General features: G+C 37.6%; 2 protein-coding genes across 2 annotated transcripts in view; both read right to left on the bottom strand.

Moving 5' to 3' along the window:
- kcna10a (potassium voltage-gated channel, shaker-related subfamily, member 10a) overlaps window positions 1–9,267 on the bottom strand; it is a 14,565-nt gene extending 5,298 nt beyond the window's left edge. The window contains exon 1 of the mRNA XM_014017850.1: window positions 8,986–9,267. The gene's annotated coding sequence lies outside the window, so the exon portion shown is untranslated. The remainder of the gene's footprint in view (window positions 1–8,985) is intronic.
- Window positions 9,268–20,753: 11,486 nt separating this feature from the next.
- On the bottom strand, window positions 20,754–25,165 carry kcna2b (potassium voltage-gated channel, shaker-related subfamily, member 2b). The gene is made up of 2 exons (XM_014017836.1): window positions 24,830–25,165; window positions 20,754–23,270 (listed from the first exon to the last, which is right to left on the bottom strand). The coding sequence occupies exon 2, from the start codon at window positions 23,151–23,153 to the stop codon at window positions 21,654–21,656; it is 1,500 nt and encodes a 499-aa protein (XP_013873290.1). The 5' UTR covers window positions 23,154–23,270; window positions 24,830–25,165; the 3' UTR covers window positions 20,754–21,653.
- Between the last annotated feature and the right edge of the window lie 346 nt (window positions 25,166–25,511).

Raw genomic sequence — 25,511 nt, 5'->3', positions numbered from 1 at the left:
CACACACACAAACTCAAACACATTACGGAAAGACAAATATATATTAATGGATAAATAAAACCCTGAAGTTTGTCTGTATTTTACAAATACCTATGTGTGTGTGTGTGTGTGTGTGTGTGTGTGTGTGTGTGTGTGTAGGTGTGTGCTTGTTCATGTGTGTCATAAGCTGTCCATCAGCAATCTAAGAACTGTGACCAAGACTTTCTAGACTGGAACGATGTGATTGTGTCCTCAGATGTCTCCATGCTTGACTTACTTACTTTACACACATGCGCACACATGCACACAGACACCCACAAACACACTTGCCGTTTCCACAGCCACCTGATTTACAGAATCACTCTAAATAATTAATATCCAACAACACAATTCACCTGTTCAAYGCAGGTGTTTGAAATACTTCATGAAGCTCCTTCACTCCCCGTTTCACTTTCAGCTGAGCTCTTTTATCATCAGTACATTTGGGTTTTTAAGCAATACACTGCACACTTTGAGAACATGAATCTTTAAGGACTTCCGGTCTGAATTACTGTCTAAAACATTCCATCATTTAGTAGAAAAACAAGACAGTTGAGCTCTTAAAGGGGCCTCTATGTGTTTTGGAAGCTTGAGCTTAGTAAAGCAATGTCTCATTCAGAAACACACAGAAATGGTGATTCTTTCCTGACTTTTCACTGTAAAATGTGTTGGTATTAAAAAAAAGGCTGCTTACAGCACCGCTTCAGTGTCATGACAGCATAACCCACTCATTTTTGTTTTCATGGTAATTCGATGGACGCACCATATGTTGCATTGTGGGGGAGAGTGTGCCCCCTTCTTATGATTCAGCCAACCAATGACCCAGATAAAAGGAATCGTGAACAAGAAGAATAAAATTACCTTTTTATTTTAGGAAGGAAAGGTATCACCTTAAATTACACATCTGAATAGTTTTAGAGGCATAAGTGAATGTTGACCCTATCATCTGTGGAGCTTAATGAGCTAAGCTGGCATGATGATTGTGTCTGACACATGCACTTTCAGCTGACTGACTTGTGTTCAAGTTCACTCTTTCCATGCATGTGTGCTATTTAAGGTGTGTATTTATTTTGAAAAAAAAAATCTGGTTAGGTTCAGGTTGTGATTTTGCTAAACATCATCCTGCTCTGCCTCAGCGATTTGCAACCTCCATCTAAAGCCTGGAAATGTACTTCAGGCATGAAGAAAATCTTTTATTTTTAAATTCATTTTTATTATTCATTAAAACAAGAAAAAATATCTATATATACACAAAATTTATAAATGAAATGAAAGGACGCAGAGGGAAGAAAAAAATCTCACATATGCCCCTTTCACTGTCAAGCATTACTTCAAAAGTCACTAAAATGGCAACAAAGCACCTTTGTTTCCATCCATATCGACTTTATCTTCTTTTAAATAGCATTACATGAACATACACTCTGAGTCTTTGTGTTTCAATAACTTGTGCCAACAGCCAGACCATCTTAAGTGTTTTGCACCAGTTTTCATTATCACTACTTGATAAAGAACAAACTAACCAAAATCTATTGCCCATCTGCATCTTTCCTTATACTCTCCAACGAGCTAAATAGCACTCAGGATCACAAAATGTAGTTAAAAAATCCAAATAAAACCCTCTAGTTAACTTTTCATTCTCTGAAACAACGACGTGGATGGAATGACGAACAAGGTTGTTTGTCTCGCACGTCTCTGCGTTCACCCAATGGTGAAGTGGCGACCTTTTCCTGGGCGTACCCCGCCTCTTGTCTAATGACAGCTGGAAGAGTGAAGCGGCAGGGTGGGGGGAAGGTGGGGGGGGGGTCCCATGCAGGTTAGAGGAAGACATTGGCTGGTGATGCTGGTATTTTTGGATCAGAATTTTGACCCTATTAAGCAGATTAATGCAGGATGGGCAGCTCAGCGCTATAAGCCRAGGGATCTCTTCCACCAGATCAACACAGACACTGCAGTGAAGCAGTGAGTCGAACAGACCTGCACTCAGGCAGTGTAGCCTACACAAGAAAAGATATACACACACATAAAGTAAAACAGACAATCTTTAAATTTCTACATTTATCATGATAAAACTTTAAAGGAGCTACTGTATTTCATTCTGTTTTCTTGCCCACTAAGACACAGTGTTTATGATTCATTAGGCCAGTTTATTTATAAAATTACATTTCTGATGTGTTTAGGTTTTCATTATCACCTATTACAAACGTGAAGGCCATCATGTTTTTACTGCCACAGATAATCAATCTGCTCATGAACAATGTCTGCAAATATTAAGTTACATCTGGTCAGGTAGGAGTTATCTTCAATGCATGTGCTACAAGATCACACTCCACCAGCTGGAAATATACATTCCTTCAATAAATGTTTGACTTTTAATTTGAAAAAACAAAAAAACAAAACATTAATTCTTGAAAAGTACAAGTATTTTTAAAATCAATCCAACATTGTGTCTTCTGGCCAAAAGCTAAACCCTTCATAGTCCATATTCATTTTCTTTACCCACTTTTCCTCTTTGGGTTGTGAGGAGTTGGCACAGAGAGGTGGGGTACASGTTGAACAGGTCCCAAGTCCATCACAGRGTTCAACTCTTTGTAATGTAATCAGTTGATCTGATTTTACATGATATCAAATATGAACTTGTTCAGCCAGGAACAAAGCTGTTTTCACATTTTAGATATTTTTAATTTGGGGCGGCAACATCTTCTTACAAATAATAATGTAAGAAGCAACTCAAGAGAAGGTAAACRTACTCATGTCTTTTCAGAAGGCTCAGGTAGCAACAAGACCTGCTCCCTGATCTCTATAGCACTGCTGTTCTGGTCCATCCTAGTTATTAAAGCTCCAATTGAGAAAAATGTTGAAGAACATAACTTTCTAATTTCCTAAYACGTCTGTCACTGTTTCATTGGTCGGGGATGTGCTGCAGATCCAGGAGACTTAGTTTATGCAGCAAAGCTCTTCAGATACCCTGTCTGCACTGACGGATGGTCAGCTTGTATCAGACATGTTGCAATAGAGACAAGTTTCAGTCAAAACAAAAACACAACTGACGTTAACGTCTTGTYATGGCTATAGCTGCTAATCTAAAATGAACCTAGTTTTTCCCCCCCTGAAATAATAGAGGGTGGCAAAAACAAGTGATGGTATWATCAGTCTGCATTTTGTAGCTTTTAGGCTACCTCCAAAACAGCTTTTTTATATTTATGCATACTTCCTCCACAGACAGACTGTTAACGCTAATTATCCTTTCTAGTGAGTCATATTTGAGCACACAAGTTATTAATTTAAGTGTATCACAATTTTTGAACAGAGATTTCTTCAATAATATGTGTTAGTAAAAGTGCATTTTTACATATTTAGATTTAAGAGTACATTTGCACCATTAATTTTAAACAAAGGGCTGCCATACTTTAAAAAATGTTACAAACAAAATAAAAATAAAAATACATTTACTGGACATTTGTTCAAGTACATATTTGAGAGCAGAAAAACATTTATTTCAATTTATCTTATATGAGCGTGATCATGAATGAATATGTTTCAGCATAGTGAGGAGGTGTGGAAATATCATTGGAGTTTAGAGAAAATGGTTGATAATTGATTTGTTAGTCATATTAAACCAATCAAACCTTTTTTACTTAACCATTCATCCATTTACGCAGCACTTTTTTATTTAGATAACTCGCTACATCAATAACAGAAACAATTAACCATTTAACAATAGCCCTTGCCTAAAATTATTGTTGTAGTAAAAATAAATATAAAATGGACACAAACACAAAACCTGCTTACTTTAGATCAGTGCATTTGCTCCATTTTTATTCCAGATTTTATTTTATTCTATTTTATATTGTTGCGTTTTGCTCCAGGTTTGAGTATAAAAYTAAGATGTATACCCTTTTTTCTGTCCTGATGTGTTTAAGCTGATTAAAGAAGAGTCTCACATAAAAGACTGTACCCTGTCCTCATGCCAAATTTATTGTAAACAGCATTCATAGAGAGGTCCATAAGATTTAACAACTCAAAAAAATGGAATACATTTGTATCTGTGTTATTTTTGCCCACTGTATAAATAGCTTTCACACTCCATATGCCATTATGGAGCAGATTGTTCTGTTGATGTGCCATCCCTGCAAGGCATTCATAAGATGTAAGCTGCTGATGTTGACATGGGTGTGTCTGCAGGCCTGAGGCCAAGTCTGGGTGCAGAACAGCTGGGACCAAAATCCTCAGTTGGCTTTTTGACAAGAAACGCACATATATACACGCACATGCACAAACAGATGGACATGTAAACAACAGAATAGAACAGCCCAAATCTCTTCCTATCAAATTAAAAACTTCCTGTGGAGCTTCTTAAAATAAGCACATAGTGGATAAACTTCTGTCTATCAATTTACAATGCCCACTTCTGTCATTTAATTAAATTAATTCATTTATTTAAAAAGCACAATGCACATTAATCAATATTCAAATTAGAACAAGTGCTCATTTTCATACATTGTTCTGAAACAAGTGTGCAAAAGACACAACAGCCAATAGAACTAACATTGCACTCTGAAAGTTGCAGTTAAAATAGACCTACTTCATGAATCACTACGCAACTGATTTTCTTTAAGATACATTTTAAGATTCTTTTTAAAAAATGCAACAATTGTTTTAGTATCTCCCACCATTTATTCCATAAATGCAGTCAGAGGCTGCTGGTTGCAGACAAATGACAATTAATTCCACCAATTTGAAAAGATGGAGAAATTCCACACCTGTCATCAAAAACACAAAGAATGTCCTTGGAATTTTGTAAATTTTAAGAAATGTCATCATTAGGCCGAACAAAAATAATCACAATTCCAAAGTGATTGAAAAACTGATAAATATGAAACGAAACTCCAAACTTATCAGCTCCACTGAGTATCTAACTGTGCGCAGCAGAGGTCAAGTAGAACATGAGCAAGTTTTCCCTGCTCCTTTTGAGATCAACAACAGCTGCTGCAAGTTTAGCTATTTGGGTGGAACAAACAGAGTCTCGCCCTCTCTGGCTGCTTAAAAGAAGTCCTCTTCTATTTGTACAGATGATGGCGTCAACAACCGTCTGCTAACCCTCCACGCATGGGAAGACATCTACACAGCCACATGTCTATAACTCCTTCCCACCAAGAAACACATTTGTTTTACCTCATATTCTTCTCCAAAAGTGTCAAGCAATGGGTCAAATCTTTTGAAGTGGGGTTCTGTGGAAGGGTTATGAACAAACAACATCTTACTTGTTGGAGATACCTTTTTGAACAAACTTAGTTTTAAGAAGTAGATCTGCCCAGAATGATGAGCTAATGGTTAATCCAAGTTGAGTCAGTTTCAAAGCAGATTTCTGCCGTCAGAATTCTGTSGTTATCCTGAGTGATTAAAAAAGAAGGCAGGCTGGACTTCTCTTGTTTCTTGAAGACTTTCCATCTATAATCCCAAAGGTTTCTTCAGTTCTGGACTGAAGGAAACAGAGGAAGAAAAACAAATGAGAGATAAAAAAAGGAGAGAAAAGAAGAGGTCTTTTGGGATGAGAGGAAAAAGTCTGAGAAACAAGAGAAGTCCAGCTGCCTTCTACTTAACCACTCAGTAATACTGTACGTCCTGGGTGACTGAGGATCTACTCGAGCGCAGAAAGCCACAGCAGCAGCTACTTGGAGCACGTCTGTTGCAGTCTGGTGCGTTTCCAGCAAATATATTTTAAAATTATACCATATTAATGAGTGTCCTGATGCATCTCARTAATCCAGGTAAAAAATCAAAAAGAAAAAAATTGAAAGAAAGAAAGAAAAAAGTCTCTTGGAGGAGAGACGAAACGTTTCATTAGAGAAGAACCCGTCCAGAAGACCCATACAATTTTTTTCTTTTTGATATTAATGAGTTTTCACATGAACCACTGTGATATTTTTTATGTTGTAGTTATTTTATGATAAGAAAAATCTCTATACTGGTGCCGTTTCAGCTAACCATTAGCTTGTCAATACATTTAGAACAAATTTATGTATTCTTTTTTCAAAATAAGATTTTAAAATGAGCTTATGGCAACTGGTAAGAAAAATTCCCATTCAAAAGATGCAAACGTTCCCTTTAAATGTGCAAAATATTCTACTTTCTCTCTCTCTCTCTCTCTCTCGTGCAACAGCATTCACTAATTGCAATGTGTTAACGCAGCACAACCACTGGATTAAGCAGTATTATTTAATTTTACCTAAAAGCAGTGACATTCATTCCCTCTCAACCCTCCAGCATGTACCCAGGTCACCCAGAGTCCCCGCCCGCTGGGATCCGTCCTCCACAGATGGGATTAAGGGTGTCTCATTTACAGAAACGTTGTATTATTTTTCAGAAACCTTCCTTTTTTTTTAGTGCCAGAACCAGACGGGGAAAAAATGACCATCTGCTCTGACTCGCTTATGTATCACTAATCCCAGGTGGCGTACAAGCAGGCAACAAACACACAGACTATGCACAAACACACATATGTGGAGTGATGCAAAATACACTATCATCGAGTAAGTCGTCTCAGATTAAAATGACTTTATTACACATATTGTGTTAATTAAATCTACCACTAAAACATATTAAAAGATAAAATGTAGTCTCCTGAAAAGTATGAATATACAGGAAACATCAAAGATTTGGGTAAGAATCCTTTAGTTGGTTGTCATCACAAAGTGGTAAGATTATTTGTTCCCTGGAGGTAGTCCAATTTTTTTTTCTGTAATCATTTTCAGTCACTAATCAGAGATGTGGTTAAAAGTAGAAGCATGCAGTCAAATGAGCAAGCAGCCCAAAACAATCAGGATCCACATTAAACAAATGTGGGAAAAGCGCGGGATTGCGCATTGTTTTTAAATGTAGAAATCTTGGAAAGCCAATTAATTCCCCTTAGAAATGGTGCCACATTTGTAAGGAACATGCATTGATGGTAAGAGCAGTAGAGCTGAGTATGTGGGTTGCACATATGAAAAATTCAATCAGGTGTAAGATTTATTGCCAAGAAGCATTGTTACAACAAAGAAACAACATACCAAACACAAATTTCCTTACTTTTTGTGTTATTTTTATCATCACCCACCTCATGTCAGGTTTTTTCATGTATTTTAATTAAAATCTCAAACGTCTATAACTCCACTAACTTCATAGATGTGGCCAAATTTGGTGTGGTAGTAGCTGAGTGTCGCCTTCAACATATACAGACACAAATGATGCCAGCTGTTGAACTTTTAATTAAAAAACTTTGTAACATGTAGCACTCTGAGCATGTATTGGGGATGAGTATCAGTTACTAAAAGCCTAAGTTTAACTCAGCAGCTGTCAAACTGGCTGATTCATAACCAGTTTTGTGTTTTCTGCTGTGGTGGCCATTTTGAACAGCGTTGACTCCAGAAGCTAACCGTACATCCAGTTATTACTTATTTTAAGAGTGTCATAAAAAACCATCCACTGGCTCACGAGTTCTTATTGCTATCAAATAAAAGTGCGCACACATACAAAAGGTAAAAACATTATTGCTTTGCTTTCACTTTCAGCAGATAACTGAGATATAAAGCAGTGTTCAACAATGAGCAGAGCTGTCACAGTCCCAGAGTTAACGTTAATGATTTAACCGTCATCCAGGACTTCGTGATTACAGTGATTAAACAAGGCGGTCACATCTCAAATCATCCCAATTACATCCACACATAAACATTTCTGACAGATGAAAAAGTGAGTGGAGCTCTGCACCTTCTTCTCTGTACATTTCAAATGCTTGGAAACTTTTTTCTGTTTGTTTTTGCAGCAGCTCACTGCTCTCTTTGTAGATCAGAGATTAAGCCCCATTTCTCCTGTTGAGTACATCACTCCATGTCATTTGACCTAATCCTTCCAGCTCATGGCATGGGTTTTCTTGAAAAAAAAGAAAAAAAAAAGTCATGTGCCGACTGCAGTTAAGGAGGGATGTGTAGGATTAAGTGCAGGGTGGTCCCTAAAGAAAATTATAGGTTCTAGAAAGCATAATACGTTGTCATCATTTGCTTTCAATCTTAATAATTTTTTTATTTGATTTTAGATTTAAATATAGTTTGTCCCTTTGTGTTTATCATTCAATGGGCCTAAAAAGAAGAACAAAAGAAGCAGAGCAGAGGAAGAATACCACAGACAGATGAGACACAGGATGCTGAAAGGTGCACAGAAAATCACATAAAAAAGGCTGAAAATCCAAATCATGACTTGGTCATACTATTATACTTATACTATTAATGCAGGACGTATACCACTTAAATAATGTCTGTTTTTTTTTTTTTTGGGGGGGGGGGGGGGATGCACTTGCAGAGCTTTTAAAAAGAAGAACAGATTCACATTTTTCCAAGTTTAGAAATTCAGAATATACAGTTCTACCCACATAAAAAGCTTTAAACAGACACAATCCATTTTATGGGTTAATTTCTTTACTTTCTCAGCACAGCGTTTTACTCTCAGACAGCAGCTTTACTGTTTTGTTGTTAATCTAAGAGGAGAAATATAAAACTGAAACACAATCAGAATCAGAAATCTTTCAGACATACTGTATGTCATTGATTAGTGTCCTACACTTTTCAGCTTTTTACTCGTAGAATAACAGTAGCATAAATAAATAAATAAATAAACTTTAAGTCAATTCTGGAGTTTGTGAACTATCCCTTAAGTTTTGCTGCTGTCAAAGAGTGGAAGCATCCGATTTTTAATGTTGTTGAGAAACAACCAACATGTGATTTTTTTTTGTTTTTGCAACACAAGAGATGAAGTTCAGTTCAAGGACCTGCTCTCCCTGATGCTCCTTCCGCGGTTCATCTTTTGTGGCACTTTTAAAATTATCCAACTGGAGCAAGTAAAAAAAAAGGCGCATCTCTTTTTTTCCTGAACTTTTTCCTCACTCGTGAACCCGGATAAAAACCTGACAGGTGTAAAACAGAAGTAGCTGCCTACCTTGATCCTCCAGCCTTCAGGCCATCCTGAGTGAAGTTTGAAGCTCCGGGCAGAGCCGGAGACATGTTTCAGTTGGTGCGCACTGGACCCACGGACCAACAGGCGCGTCCTGCCCTCTCCGCGCCGACAGCTGGCACCGCCGGGGTCACCGGCCAATCACACGGCCGGACCAGATGTAAGTGATATAACATCATCCTGATTAGCCTGTTTTTCAATTTGGCCAATTCACTTGCATCACAAAATCCACCCCACCCAACCCCACTTCGTCCTCCAACCAGAGAGGCATCGTTAGGAGAGGAGGAGAGAGGGAGGAAGGAGACAGACTTGTGTTCTAACATCTGTCACTCTGCTTTTATCCTCTCATGGTGGAGAGAGAGAGAAGATCTGCACACTAGGAATTTTCATGTTTAACATGTGCTTAAGCCCCCCCTCCACAAAAAAAAATATATATACTTTTTTGTGTTTTTTTGTATTTTTTGCATATACTCACTTTGTGTCCTTACACAAAACCAAGTTGTTAGTTTTGCACAGATTCTGTTTTATTGGATCAATGCACTACGTCTGATCAAATTTTCATTATCATAAACAGAATGAATACATTTGTTTCATCTTTAGCTTAACAATACGCCTTCATCAAATATACGTTTTAAAAACAAAATATGTGCACTCATGATAGCTCCTCATGACAGCTGCTTGAAAAAGAGCAGTTTTTTTAAAAGATCATATATATAAACAAAACTAAAATAAAAGGGATTACACGTCAGCAAAAAGTCAACAAGTTAAGCTGAATATATATAAATAATAACTACAAAATGCAGAACTGTTGTAGATCAGATAAATACCATTAACAGTGCTGCAGCCTATTTCATTAAGCAACAGACCAGTGAGCCTCACAAAATGGAGCGCAGTGTTATAAGTAAAACAACAAAGATGAAAACATTTTAATTTATGTTTTATTTTAAACTTAGTCAAAGTTAGGATACACATTTAACGTGCTTTATGTTCTCATTTATTCCAGGAACCATTTAGGGGTCAAAGAAATACTCACTGTTATTGAGTGACTGTGTTTATAAATATATATACAGTATAAATAAATAAATAAATAAATAAATAAATAAATAAATAAATAAATATTACTTTCATTTGGTTTGTCCGACCCTTGGACCTGCATACAGCCTTATAAAGAGGAGGAGGACCCAGTCTTGAGGAAACATGAAGTTACATTAATAAAAGTAGGATAATGCTTCCCTCTAGTGTCTGCTGCTGGTACTGCTTCTCTTTTTGCTACTGTCAAACTGGTACATTTATTTATTTATTTATTTATTTATTTATTTATTTATCTGACCTATTTCCAGTCATATGAATCGTTATAACTTTATATTGTTGCAATTTCTGGCCTCATGAACTCTCATTTGCAAAACAACACATTTATTTATTTTTATTTATTTTCCACAGTGATTCTTTGTGATTTTGTATTGCTTAAAACTGCCAACATGTGTTGCATTTTTACATTATTGCCTATCTGTCCCAACATGTAATTGTTAATGTTGGTTTTTAGTTGTTTTTTTTTTTAATTTTCTACTATTAAAAATAGTACACTTTTGTTATACCAAAAGTTCTAATTCTTGTTTTCTAATAGTTTTTGGTTTTCTTTTCTCAAATATGGAAATTGTTCAAGTTAAAGTTGTTGTTTGTTTGAAGTTGTTTTTAATTAGGGACAGATATATATTTTTCTTTCTGCACCTTATCCATTCAATAATCGATTTACTTTTTTTTTAAATGGACTTTTTTTGTTTTTAACAAGTAAAAATTAAAAATAAATAAGTATTTAATCAACCAGTTCAATCCCTGTATTTTTTAATTAAAACTTGTGGATTCCTTCCTGCTGTTTTCAAACATTTCCCTCGATTGTAGTATGCTGAAACACAATCTACAACATGTCTGTCTGTACACTGCAACAACACTGTTTTCTGGCTACATATGCATCAATATTTGTGCCTGACTCAGACTATWTGGAGTATCTAAAACTTTTATTACACATCTCTCTACAGACCTCTTCTTTTCTTCTCCCACACACTTTCTGTCACATTTTTTTCTTTCTATCCCTACCTCCAGAGTTGTTACTACTAACACTTCATGTCTGACATGTTTTTCTCACAATGTGACAAAAATAGGTCAAACAGAGTAGAGGGAACTAAGCATTAAAGTAACACTGGAGAGAGATGCTTGGTGACAGGCAATAAGTCACTGGCAATAAATGGAAACCTCTTCATAAAGTGTGAACTTAATTTTTTATGATTATGTTTTACACCTAATTTAACTCTAAAGTATATTATGAACTAGAATGTCAGTAATAGTTGATTTTTTTATTGCCCTTCAATTAGTTTTGAAGGACAAATAGTAGAGGACACAAACTTCATGTCAGTGAGGTCAGTCCAGTGAAACTAGATTTATAGATCAGTTTTTCAAATAAATCAAATGATAAAACAGATTTACGAATACGAATTTAAACCAAAAATGTAACTAAGGCACAGATGAAACCAGAGAGAAGCAGGATGAAACATCAAACCACGAGGGACTGCAGAGCGTGGTTTGTGAGCTCATGAATAATTCATGCGAGCGGGATATTTTAAGCTCCTCACATTATGGCTGTGAGCAACGAGTCAGTGGGACGTGGTGACAGAAGTGAAAATCATTCTCTGCATTTTCAATTACTAATGTTGCAACACGCTCATTAACAAATTAACCTTCCTTCTTCAAACTCAATTACAAGAAAAAAATAAAAATATAAAAAAGAACAACAACCATGCAACCAAAGCATAAACTATAAACTGTTGGYGTTTATTACTGTAACTTAATACTACAAAACAAGATTTTTTTAAAGCAAAAGAAGTGCCCTACATCTACTCTCCTTTTTTAACTTTACTTTTATTTTACTTTAATTTTTGTTTCCTTCTGTCTTTTTTTTAGTTGTTCATAAACTAACTGTTAAACAATGACTGTAATGCAAAAGAGAATTTTACAATTTGCTATTGAAAACTACTATGACAAATACAGTTTTACAGGTTATGGACTTGTTGCCTGTTTTTGGTGAGCTAATATTCCTGTAAAAAAAGTGCTACTATGTATTACAATGGCCACTGGAGGGCAGAAATGATTATAGTAACGTAGAAAAATGAGCTTGGCAAATTATTCTTAGYATACAGTAACATAAGTCTGTCTAATTAATTAGCTTTTTTCTCCTGTTTCTCAGCTTAAATAGCTCACAGTATGTGTCATTACCTGCTGTTTTTATCATTTTGATGAAGCAGCAGGACTTAAGCACAATTTTTTTAGATCTGACAAAGGCTGTAAGTTGGAAAAAACTGTAATTTTTCTTTTCTTTTCCATTTAGCAAATACTGCCTGTTAATCTTCAGCAGGGTTAGTGATAAAACAGTACAGAAACAGAAACTGGTGCTTATAGTGTAGCATGTGTTTCATTTGGTTTGATCCTAACAAACTGAGTTTTTTCTGCTTGTCAAGATCAAACCAAAGTGAGTAGAAAAGACGATCAGTGAAACAGCAAAATTATCTTTTACATTGTTTATTTTATTTTTTAAATAATTATCAAAATGACATTTGGAATCAGAATCAGAATCGCCTTTATTGTCATTATAATTTGCATTACAATGAAATAGGGTTTGCKGCTCTAAGGTGCTTGCTATTTTAGACTCGATAAAATAACATCAGGAGAGTAGACAATATAATAAAATAGACAAGTTAAAATCAAATATAGATAAAAATGTGCACTGTCAAAAAAGGAAAAACCAAAGAGTTTCTGTATGTATAAAGAAGTTTAATCATATCATATGATGATCAGTTTATCAGTGTAAACCATTAGCATTTTTGTCACCATCTTTAATTAAAAAMATGTTTAGACAAAGGTTTTGAGAAGAGCACTAGAGTCATAATTATTATGAATATTCCATGGTGTGTTACATATGAGCATGAATAATTACTCATAGGACACAACTGAAGGTCAGCATACAGGTTTATTTAGGAACCGTTCAGGTCTTTGTGTGTCCTTCGCACCATATGTTCACCTTAAACGTATCCATCTCTTYGTTCACTTCTACCTCCACATCATCCGCTGACCTTGCAGTTCTTCTGGGCGTTGTGTGGTCCATCAGTTTTTCAGGTCACGCTTGAAAAATTGTAGAGGCCTAGTGTGTCTCTGAAAATGTCATCGAAGGTCATTTTAACCCCTTCTCCTTTTTTAAAAGTACATATAGTTTTCATGAGCATTTCTAAATCATGACCTTTACATCATCCTTCTTTTTAACTGCAAACATAAATACTAAATTAAACAGAAAACCTGCATCTCTCAAAGGAGGGGGCTAGGAGTGATGAAAAGGGGCTTCCCCCACACTCTTCTTTCCACATGCACACAACAYGGTTTCCCTTATGGAAAATGATTTCTCATAAAGAAAGCTCAGGTTGACAGGCTTTCAAGTGAGCTGCGTATTAAGTGGTAAATCAGCTTTTGCTGTTCAGGGGAAGTGCTCCCAGGCATTCATTTAGCTTATTGGCTATAACCTCTTGTCAAATACACACACACACAAACATCCCTTGTGTTGATCAGAATGATTGATAAGGTAGAATCTGAGCTGGAAAGTATATTGGAAATACAGATTTTAATAAATCTGCATGGCTATTAAATAGAATGCATCACATCTGAGTTGCACACAGATGTGCAATATAAATGATTTAGTCGTTCTCAGGGTGGGTTGAAGGAAAATACAGGTCAGCTTTCCATCAAATGGAGGAGTCCTGCTGGATAAAGTTACTCATCCTTGAAAGAAAATCTGGTTCTGTCATCTGAACAGAGGTAACTCTGTCTGTTAGCAAAATATCTAATGAATCTATGCCTGAGTTTTAATATTTTTTCAGGAAATGATTATTGGAATGCTGTAGTGCCCATTCGTTGACACTGAATAAAAAATTGTAACTCGTGGCCATGAGATAATTCTGAGCGGCGTGATACAGACATTGGTGGAGTCAGATTTTGAATATGTTGTTTTTGTTTTAAATTATTTTWAAATGGTAAATGGTCTRWACTTTAGTATTGAACTATTCAAAMCTGCCCCACACATATTATCTCAATTTTTTGGTGTATTTTAATATAGACAGTTCATTTTTTCTAGTAGGCTATTTATGAGATGAAAAATGCCCTAGGTGTGTGTCGGGAAACAGATTTTTTAAATTGTTTTCCTAAATGCAACATAACTTCAATTTTTTCTGGAGCCAAGGCATGGAGTGAGAGAGGAGCCTGATTTGAGCTTCAAAAAAAAAAATACAGCTTTTTGGACAAACACAACTCCAGTCGTCACCTATGTCTTATGTGCAATGCATAATGCYAAGAATTACTCCATGCCTAACTTAAGTGACTGAAGATTATGTCATTCATTCCTGTATTACAATAAATTTAATTAATTCAAACTTGTCCATGTAAACAATCAGCCTCTACAAGGAAATAATTATGATAATTATTTTGTGGCCATGTGTTATTTATCCCATAACCACACGTTATTATTGCGTGGTCACGAAATACGATTTTTAATCCAGTGTCACCAGGCGGGCTCTGTAGGATGCACCTCTATATATGATTAAAATGATATAAATGATGGTGCCACAAGCTGGCTGTGATTCAGTCAGTTTTACAGAYAATTTGGTAAAATATAATGTGATCGTGGTAGAGGATCACAAGTGTGATCATCATCATTGCAGATGATTTCTGTATAAAATTTTGGCATCCACCTTTGAAATTAATTGTAATTTCTGTTTGCAATCTTGTAAAAAAAAAGGAAGCAAGTGTTGACTGTTGACTCGTTTTTGGCTTTTTGCATAGATTATTTTTCTTTCTTCAAGCTGAATCAGGTGACACATCAGCTGCTCTCATGGAATTTGTTTTTCTGCTCCTACAGCTCCTGTAGCATKTACTTTTCTGCAGTCTAGTCAATGTTAATATACAACAAATGTTGCATGCTGTCTTCCAGATTACACAGGTGATCAATCATTGTTTCTGCACAGAATAGCATCAACACCGTAGGGCATAGATGTACCTTGACATTACCATGTTTTTTTTCTTTTTAACAGCAAAGATCATCTGCTATAGCAGAACAGGCAGGATATTCTTGACCTGAATTCAGAATCTTGCATTTTGTTGATGCACTTACGCTGTTTTGCCAATAGATGGCACTGTACAGAATTACAGTTTAAAGTTTTTTAAAACCCATACACACATTAGACAGCAGGCTTTAAATGGGTGTTTAGTGCATTKACCAGTATGCATGAAAGGCATTTTACAATGCGCAAACAGGATAGGTTAAAGCCTACTCTAATAGATTATCAAACTAAATTGATGAACTTTTTAMCAAATCAGACATGGATTTGACAAAATTTCTCATTCATTTTGTTAAAAAGTGGGAATAAACACCCCATCAGTTATCCTGAGAGCAGCCGGGGGCTGCTGTTCTCAGCGAACATACCGGAACCAAGTCARCTGAGATGTCCAGAGGGAGCACAGCACTCTGTCTATATGTCTGGGAGGAGAATCAGTTCAACCACTGTGCATTACCTCAGTCCTATAGGCAGGGAGGGTGCTGAACACAGGAGAGAACATGTATGGGCTGGAAATGTGAGAGCAGCAAATAATAAGAGAAAAGCAAAAAGTGGAGCAGCAATGAAGATAAGACRGGAAGAAATAAACAGCTGTCAAAAGAGACGTGTTACACTTTACTGGATTACACTGATACAGAGACATGTTTGTAATTGTCCCACCATGGGTAAAACTTAAGAGCTTTCTGCTCTTCACCCTCACTCTTTTTACTTCTCTTCAYTTCTTGCTACTTTTTTTAATTAAGCCACTTTGCTTTCTCAGCAATCCACAGAGAGTGTGAGATTCACTTAACAGGAGAAGTGGGACAGAAAACCATTTAGGATCTGAGGTCTGATAGCCTTTCAGGATTCACAAATGTAAGCAGGAAAGCCTCATGGGGGAAGGGGTCACCATTTYATGGGATGCACATGACAAGAACACAACTACTTGAGGTTCTCATWAAGTTTTATTATTAATGTAATCATCAAAAGTATAATTTTCATCATAGTGTTTCATATTTTACATTTATTTCCAAATGATGATTTGAGTCAACGTGTGTTCTGTATTATGTTTGTGTCCATTTCTTGTGCAGATTATGGCAAACATTCAGATGCATCATTTAATTGTGTGTAGCTGGGATTTTCCATACAAAAAAGTCAAATAAACAAACAAACAAACAAACAAACAAATAAATAAATAAATAAATAAATAAATAAATAAATAAATAAATAAATAAATAAATAAATATAAAATCTAAACTTTGCACAAAAAGTATGGAAATTTGTGTTTGGTAGATTATTTATTTGTTATAACAATACTTCTTGGTTATACAGTACATCATAAAGCATTGGAAARCCTGTTAATTTCCCCTTTAAACTGAGCCACATTTGTAAGGAGCATGAATTGGTGGGATGAGCAGTAGAGTATGTGGGTTRCACACATAAAGCATTGACCAAATCTTCTTTGCCAGTRGCAAAYATCTTATTTTGATRTTGCTACTRAACCTTGTTTAGAGTTTCTACCCCCCCCCMCCCCCCAGGATCTGTCAGTCCACTGCCAATCTTAATACAATATTTATTGGCAAGAAGGTGTTCACTCTTGTCAGGGTACAAGTCCATCAAAGGGTCAAAAAAGGACAAACAACCATTCATGCTCTCAATCACACCTGGGGGCWCTTAGGGTTAYCARTTAACAGTGGTGGGCACAGTTCCCCTAAAGCACTAATAGGGGAACTAATTTCCTGATTAGTGCTTTAGGGCTTTTGCTAGTTTTAGAATTTATTAGTGGATTAGCACTTGCTAAATTTATAGACTAAATTTAGAAGCACTAACTGAAGTCTTTAAATGTTATTGATCAACATTATTAATAACATCTGACGGTGAAAGCTGTTGCACATTTTGTTCATATACAGTATATGTCATTTATCCACAAGGTGACAATATATGAACTTAAATAAGACTGTGGAATGTCAATTATAAGTCTTAAGAGAGCAACGTGGCAACATGTGACTCATGTTGTCTGTTGAAGAATGTTCATGGGTTGACTGGGTTATTTTAGTGCTTTAGAATAAATTTTTGCTAAAATTTTCAGTGCATTAGTGCTTTAGAATTAGGGGACCTAAATATTTGAGTTAGTGCTTTAGGGTTAGTGGAACTAATTTTTAGATTAGTGCTGCCCACCACTGCCAATTAATAACATGCATCATTTGGTTTGTTGGGGGAAGCTGGAGTATGTAGAGTAAACCCACATCTGCACAAGGAGAACATGCAAACTCCACAAATAAAGGCCCCGACCAGGAAGTAAACCTGTGGTTGCATCCCAATTCAGAGGCTACAGCCTACAAAACAGATGTGCTGGATTTACTTAACCAAGTTACGTCAATACTTTCCACTCATCTGAGTTGAGTAAAGGTTAAGCAACTTTTACATTTTCTTTAATAAAATAAATGTGTAACTTGATTTAACTTTACTTAACTCAGAGGAGTGGAAAGTATTGACATAAAATTTAAGTAAATGCAACACAATGCATGAGACAGCTGTGAAATGAGACAGTTTAGTCTTTTGATGACATAGCTATGTTTGTGTGAGCACACAGTACCCCATTTCCATGATGATACATTTTTAGCACATGCCTTTAGACTTAAAATGCATTAGGACATGCATTCATGTCTTTTCACTGAAGGAATAACTTCACAATTAAAACCATCCATCCATCCATTATCTATACCCGCTTCCTCCTTTCAGGGTCATGGGGGTCACTGGTGCCCATATCCAGCAGTCACAGTGTGAGGGGCGGAGTACACCTCCATCACAGGGCCACACATAGAGACAAACAACCATTCACCATCTCACTCACATCTAGGGACAATTTAGAGTTACCAGTTAACCTAACAGTCGTGTTTTTTGGTCACACATGCATGCAGAGAACATGCAACCTCCACCCAGAAAGGTCCCCGAGCTGGGATTTCATCCAGCAACCTTCTTGTTTAGAAGCAACAGCTCTACCAACTGAGCCAGCATTACATAAAAACAAATAAAATAACTTTAATAATTTGGGTTTGGCTCCAGAATCAGAACTTGTAATTGCGTTTTATTTAAAATTTCATTGCAGCATAAATCAGCGAAATTGCTAAACATACATTTTAAAACAAATTTTTTGGTCTGTCACAAATTTCCAAACTGTGCGGACTAAAAAATAATAAATAAAAACATTAAAAAAAACTCTCTTGTCTTATTTTTTCTGTTTGGTTTGCTGAATCCTGCCTTTGACCTAAGCTTGCGTATACATTTCAATTATTTAGAACAAGCGGCTCAAGASTGAGCCTGTGATGATGTTTGAAAAGTAAAAACATTGGTAAAAACAAATTACAAATTACTACAGATTCATTTGACATTTCCTCGTGACACAGACAGTAAGTCGAGGTTCTGGCAGAAATGCTTTGTTTTGACGTATTTTTTGTTCTTGTAGCAGAAACTCGAAGGAGAACTGAGTGACACCCACTGYACAACTTTTGATTTCTTAGACGAGTTCAGCAAGCATACAAATCTAYGCCCTTACACATGGGAATCTTTACACACAGCAGAAGCTTGTTTTAAAGCAGAAGCTTTAGGCATTTTAAGACGTAAGACATCGTTTGAAGCAGCTTGTGAGTCTTAAATATTTAAACATGGCTACAGGAGAGCAAACCCATCAGCAGCAGGTTAAAGTCCATTGTGGCCTTGAGGTWTGATAAAGCCACAAGTTGGTGTTTGGCCTGACATCAGGCATGTCCATACAGATTATTTTTTTTCTCAGGCAGTGTGCGTGTACACATGAGTACACAGGCTGTATGCATTCAAATGCCCAGCGTGGATCTTGTTTGTCCACTTGCTTTTTTTGTTTTGTTTGTTTTTGTTTCCAGGAAAGCAGTGTTTGTCTGCGGTTCAGATCCCAGCATGTTTGTCTGGTTGGTTTCTGGAAGAGAGTGCTTTCATCTTGGCAGTATGTCACTTCAATTTTGCTTTTTGGTAACAAGAACTGAAAGAACAGAGGTCAGAACCGAGCTTAACGTGACATAGGTGAAGTGAAAAAAAAATCACTACATCAGTGTTAAAAAACAAATATGGTGTTGGGGAGAGTATACCTCCATATTTTCCCTCTCAACATTTCAGCTTCTCCATTCCCACTAAACAGCTCTGGCTGGTGCCGTAGCTGGTCTCATGCTGCACGTCAACACGTTTGGCTGAATTTATCTTCTGTTTATTTACCATGTGTTGAATGTATACAGGCTGTAAAATGGTGCGTTAGGACGAAACACATGGAGCAGTGGTGTCATTTGAGCTTGCATTTAACAAGACCAGCTGTTGTCTCTAAAAGCTGGAAACACTCGGCTCGCGTGCATCTAAAAGCTTTCCATTTCCTTTACTCTCGTCCCAACACACAAATATACGGATAACACAACACACTGAGYCTGATGGATCGATGTGCCAGCAATAGGGGCACTCAGACGGTTCCTTGGAGCATTATAATTCACTCGGCTGAGCAAAAACTCGAAGCGTCTATGAATCTCCACGCATCCACTGGGCTGTCAGCAGGTCGTCGCTGTTTTGCCTTCATTAGTACACACCATTTCTGGGTTATGACTGYGAAACCATTGAACTGAATGGGGATGTCATCATCCTGGCATCCTCTCAGACCTCTCCTGTCTCCTCTCACCATCATCCTGCTGTTATCTCATGAACCCTGCAAACAATAAAGCTGCCTCGTGACACACAGGCCTCTGTGTGTGAGTACTTTAAATGGATGTGACCCAAGCAACAGCACCTCTCTCTACACACATATACAGTATATAGGGCTACAATGAAGACAGTTTATTTATAAGATAGTACTCATAGTGCATGCTATAACATTAATGGACATGCAGCTTCGCAAAAGCAGAATAACTATGGTTAAAGAGTGACAATAGAGAGAAATATCCTATTTATGTCCTAAATTACTGCATGTCAGCATAATAGACTAGTGGAATGACTGTTGAATTTTCAACAAAGAGAGATAAATGCTTTCTTTTCCACACCTCGAGCTGCAATGCCAGCCTAAATCAGAATAAATTGTTTTATTATTAATGTTTTCAGAAGAAGGCAGTTGCATTAATTTAGATATAATGTTATTTTGAGAGAGAAGCAGGGGAAAATAGGCATGATACTTCAATTTGTTTAGATAAAATAAGTCAGCATTTCAGTGAACTGCTGCTGAATGCCCTAAACTAATGTTTCTTACATTTGGACAGCAAAGGAAAAAAATGCAGAGATTTTAAACTAACGTTGGTTGAGTTCCATCTTTGGTTGTAGGCATTTTAGAAAATCAATGACTTTCCACTTTAAAAAGGGTGCATAATATTTAATTAAACAAATTTGCAAAGCCTTTTAAACCATGTTGACATTGGCTTTGAGTTAAGAATACTAACTAAAATTATATTCCACTGCAGTCGTGTCAAACATTGGAATGATATGAAGTCCTGAACAGTGAATGAAAAAAAAGAAAAATTCCATACCTACGTATCACTCAACATTGAGTGTTTTACAAATACAAATATAAAAGAAATTTTTTATAAAAATAGAACAAAAATATTCTTTAAAATTTGCTAAAAATCAATAAACACATCAATAAACAAACCTGCACAATGTTCAAAAAGACATTTTAAGTTTACCTGCATGTCAGCACTTGATAAAGAGTAAACATAAAAAATGGCAGATTTCTAGCCAGCATTAATCTACTGTAAATCTTCATTAAAAAGACATGGCAGGTAAAGATCATGTGTATGCTGTTTTGGTCCAGATTTGCAGCCCACCACAGCTTCATAATGGTTATAACTGCTGCTCTCTACTGGAAAAAAAMCAAACAAAAAACAACAACAAAAAAACCTGCCAGGGTTGAGAGATTGACGCTCAAGTGCACTCATAAATCTCATCTGAGAAAGAAACCCACAATTGTTAACATGACCAAAAGCTTTTTGACAGTAATCTCGGTGTCTCTCTCTGTTGCTCAGGGTTTCCCTAACACCAGTGGTGATCTTGGTGATTGTGTCTCTCTCTGACTCAGGGTTGTGTCAGATAAAGCAATAGATTAAAGCCTCTCATGAATGTTGATCAGTTGTAATCATAAACAGATTTGTTCTCAAATAAAAATCCAAAGGTATTGTCATTGCCCATCATTTAGACAGATGATAGTGGTCACTTTATGCTGTAATTATTGATTATTACTGGCTTGGCTACTATTTGGCTAGTGTTGCAAGCAGGACAACTGTTACAAACTGATGTTACCATAATTCTAACTCCATGCAGACCAAATGCCCTAAATTACACAGGTGGCAGTTTTACAGTATACAATTATCAGTCTATATGACTTGGACCAGCATGTTGTCTTCCTCGTTTACCATTTCTGCAAGATAATCTTACGGTCCTGTACTGGGAAACAGAATTCATTAGCAGAGGGAAACTTCCACCCATCATCCAGCTGAACTTTAACAGGACAATCATCTCCCKTAGCTCATTTTATACATCTGTGCGCATTTTAGTGATATTTACATAGTTAGTGTTAGGAAGGGTACAATTTCCTGTTTTCTTGCTCTCTGGTCTGAAGTCCTCTGTGCTGTGGTTCACAGTCTCCTGGATCTCCACGTAATCTGACTTGCTGAGAGTGGATCCACTGCCACTTCGTCCACTCTTCTTCAGCTCATCAGCTGAGCTGGCTTTAGGCACGCTCGGGATGTTCAGATACTGTGCCTGCTCCTCACCCTCTGTCTCTCTGTGGTAGAAGTAGTTGAAATTCGACACAATGACAGGTACAGGCAAGGCAATAGTCAGCACTCCAGCGATTGCACAGAGWGAGCCCACGATTTTCCCTCCTATGGTTGTTGGTACCATGTCTCCGTAGCCAACGGTGGTCATTGAAACCACTGCCCACCAAAAGGCTTCGGGGATGCTACTAAACTGTGAATCTGGCTCGTCTGCTTCTGCAAAGTAGACAGCACTAGAGAAGAGGATTACACCAATGAACAGGAAGAAGATAAGGAGGCCCAGCTCACGCATACTGGCCTTTAGAGTTTGTCCCAGGATCTGGAGCCCCTTGGAATGGCGTGAGAGTTTAAAGATTCGGAACACCCTAACGAGACGAATGACACGAAGGATGGCCAAAGACATAGCTTGCTGGCCTGACTTATCCTCTGGTCTCTCTGCAAGCTCTGTGCCAAGGGTGATGAAGTATGGGATGATGGCCACAATATCTATGATGTTCATGATGTTACCAAAAAATCCAGCTTTGCTCGGACAGGCAAAAAACCTTACAAGGAACTCAAAAGAGAACCAGATGATGCAGAGCGTCTCCACAATAAAGAAAGGGTCTGTAAAATATGATGAGCTGTCGAAATTAGAGGTGAAGTTGGACTTGGACCGGATGGGACTATTATAAGTCTCCCCATCTTCATTTCGGAAAAGAGGCAGCGTCTCCAGGCAAAAGCTTACAATCGAGATAAGAATCACCATGACTGAGATGATGGCAATGATTCGAGCCGGACCTGAACTCTCGGGGTATTCAAACAGAAGCCACACTTGTCTTTGAAACTCGTTCTCTGGCAGTGGTCGCTCCTCCTCTTTTATGAAACCTTCATCCTCCCTGAAAATCTCCATAGCCTCCTCCCCCAGTTCATAAAACCGAATCTCTTCAGAAAAAATGTCCAGAGTCACATTGACGGGGCGACGTAGCCTCCCTCCAGATTGGTAATAATACAGGATGGCGTCAAAACTCGGCCGATTTCGGTCAAAAAAGTACTCGTTTCGGAGAGGATCAAAATATCTCATTCTCTTTTTGGGATCACCCAGCAGAGTTTCTGGAAACTGAGAAAGCGTCTTGAGCTGGGTCTCAAAGCGTAAGCCTGAGATGTTGATGACGACCCTCTCGCAGCATTCATGATCCTGCTCGGGGTCGTACTGGTCATGAGGCTGACCCGAATGCGCCGCTGCTTCGTCCGCAGGGTCGCTGGCAGCAACCGTCATGATGGAGGGAGATGAGGCCTGCAGCTTTCAGAGAGGGTGGGGCCACGTTGGGCCACGAGGATCTAAAGGCTCCACACACTTGAGGGCTCAGGCATAGGCAGATCTGCCTACAAACAGCTACAGAGACAGAAAAGGAGAGCAAGGCTGCAACATTAATGTGAATACTTGTTGCTCCATGCTGTGTTTTCTATGCAACAAGCAGAAAAATAAGAATAATCTTTAGCAATCAAAATTTCAGGGCAAGCCCATCCAACAGATTTGCATGGTCATTATTTCCCAGMAACACAGTTTTATTTATATATTTTTTCTGCAAATTCACAAGAGCAGAAATGGTTGAAAATAACAGGAGAGAGGAGGGAGGCGGACTCGCCGGCTCCATTGGGTCTATGTGTATTAAGTTATGAGTTCTCTTTCATATGAGCACCCGGCAGGATCGATATGCTAGCCACTAATACTGCATCCACTCTCACWGGGTGCAATTATAGCAAATAGATCTGATTATATGCTGAGTGCTCTCTAGACTATCTGGATCTTCTCTGCGTGGATGTGAACAGAATTTACCCCCCATTCCTCCACCCACCCCCCTCCAAAAAAAAACAAGAATTATATCAAACCAAGTTTTACATTTTATTTTATTTTATTTTGTGAGATTATTAAAGATATTGGTTGGTCAAAACAACCCATTGCATTGATTTGCTTGATCAGTGCTAAATCAGGATTCTGTTGCTTTTCGAACCAAAACACTGCAACGCAGGAACGTATCAGAAGATTTGCAGGGTCGTGGATAAAATCTGAAGCTCATTCTTTTCATGGATCTCGTAAGGCTTGTTTACAAAATAAACTGACTGAACTACTAACTGAGATATTATTCAAAGTCAGCACCCTCATTCCAAATAGACTCCCTGGTTCTTTAGCGAGGCAGGAGTTGGACGTTTTACAGTGGAGGGTAGGGATGGGTGGGGAGGTGTGAGGATGCAGGATTTACCTTCCTCGTGCTTCAACAGAAACATGTTGTGATGCAGCAACAAGCCACAGATTGAAGCAGGCTTGGGGGGGGGGGGTGGAGGCGATGGTGACAAAAGGTAATCTCACTGAAAATGCTGTGATAGGCTCCTTTCATTTGCAGAGTTACAGATGAAGGGGAGGCTGTGCGGGAAGCGCAGCTGACAGCATTTTCCCTCAGAAACACCTCAACGCTTCAGCACAAAGCTGTCACGTAAGGCACCTGTTTGAGCTTTTTAATGTTCTCTTCGCTTTGGAGACATTTCAGATCTTTATTTTTGATTTTGAAAATAAACCTTACGCAGATTGCTGATTTGTGATCCACAAGAATACACAAAAAAACATATGCTTGTGTTTACAGCTCATTCCATTAATAACAACACAACCCTCTGATGTCATTTTTAGTTGCAGAGAGGAAATTAAAAACACATTTGTTTTCATAGACACATTAGAAAAAAAGCAGCCAAGTTCATGCACTGGGATAATGAGACATTAAACGGCATCTTGTTCGGTGAGCTTGGATTAGTTTGGATCGGCAGGTGCCAGGCATGCTCAAGCCATTTGCAGCTCACTATATGTATCCTCTGTGGAAGGACAGCAGTCTCCATGCACTAAAACAAAGCAGCATAGCATTCTTATCTTCAGCATCAGAAAGGRCATGCAGGAGAATTCACCGGAGTTTTCTTTCTCGGTGCGCAGACGCATGGATTTTTGATCCAGTTAGTCTCTTCTTTTTAAGTTGCCTCCCAGCTCTTCCTTTATGTCTTCATCCCATCTGTCCTCCAGTTATTTGAGTTATGTGTGCTGCGGCTCAAGCTGCTGTGTCATCTCATCACGACTGGCTGTTTGGGAGTTGCCGGTCTCTTCCCTCAGTCGCTCATATTTCACCATAATTCTCCATAGTTGAGATGAGTGGGCTGCAGTTGGGCATTGCAGCGCATACTAAAAGGCTCTCACGCGCCTCGCCCCATCCCTCCGCGTGCTCGCTCTTCTTCCTCTCTCCTCACTGGGTTTCACATTAAAGAGGAAGCGTCGCCCATCCAGAGTGGAGGGGAAAAATATTCCCCCTGAGAGACAAAAGATAAACTGAAAATTAAAACATTAAAATAGAAACTGTTCATTTTTGTTTTAAAATGGAATGTAACMAGTGTTAAAAAATGTGTCTGTTAGCAAAATCTCTCATGAYAAATAAATAAATAAATAAATTTGGATAAAACTTGAAGAACATAATTGTTGCATAGACATCTACAACTGAGTAATTGTTGGAGTCAACCTCAATTAAAATGGCTGCCATGCCTGTTTGACTTAAAAAACACAAAAAATGTTATAATAAAGTCAAATTTACAGAGACTGAAC

This window comes from Austrofundulus limnaeus, unplaced genomic scaffold, assembly GCF_001266775.1.
Source record: "Austrofundulus limnaeus strain Quisiro unplaced genomic scaffold, Austrofundulus_limnaeus-1.0 Scaffold3, whole genome shotgun sequence".
NCBI classification, from domain to species: domain Eukaryota; kingdom Metazoa; phylum Chordata; class Actinopteri; order Cyprinodontiformes; family Rivulidae; genus Austrofundulus; species Austrofundulus limnaeus.
Note: the sequence above shows the minus strand (reverse complement) of the source record. Positions and strands in the feature narration are given on the sequence as shown.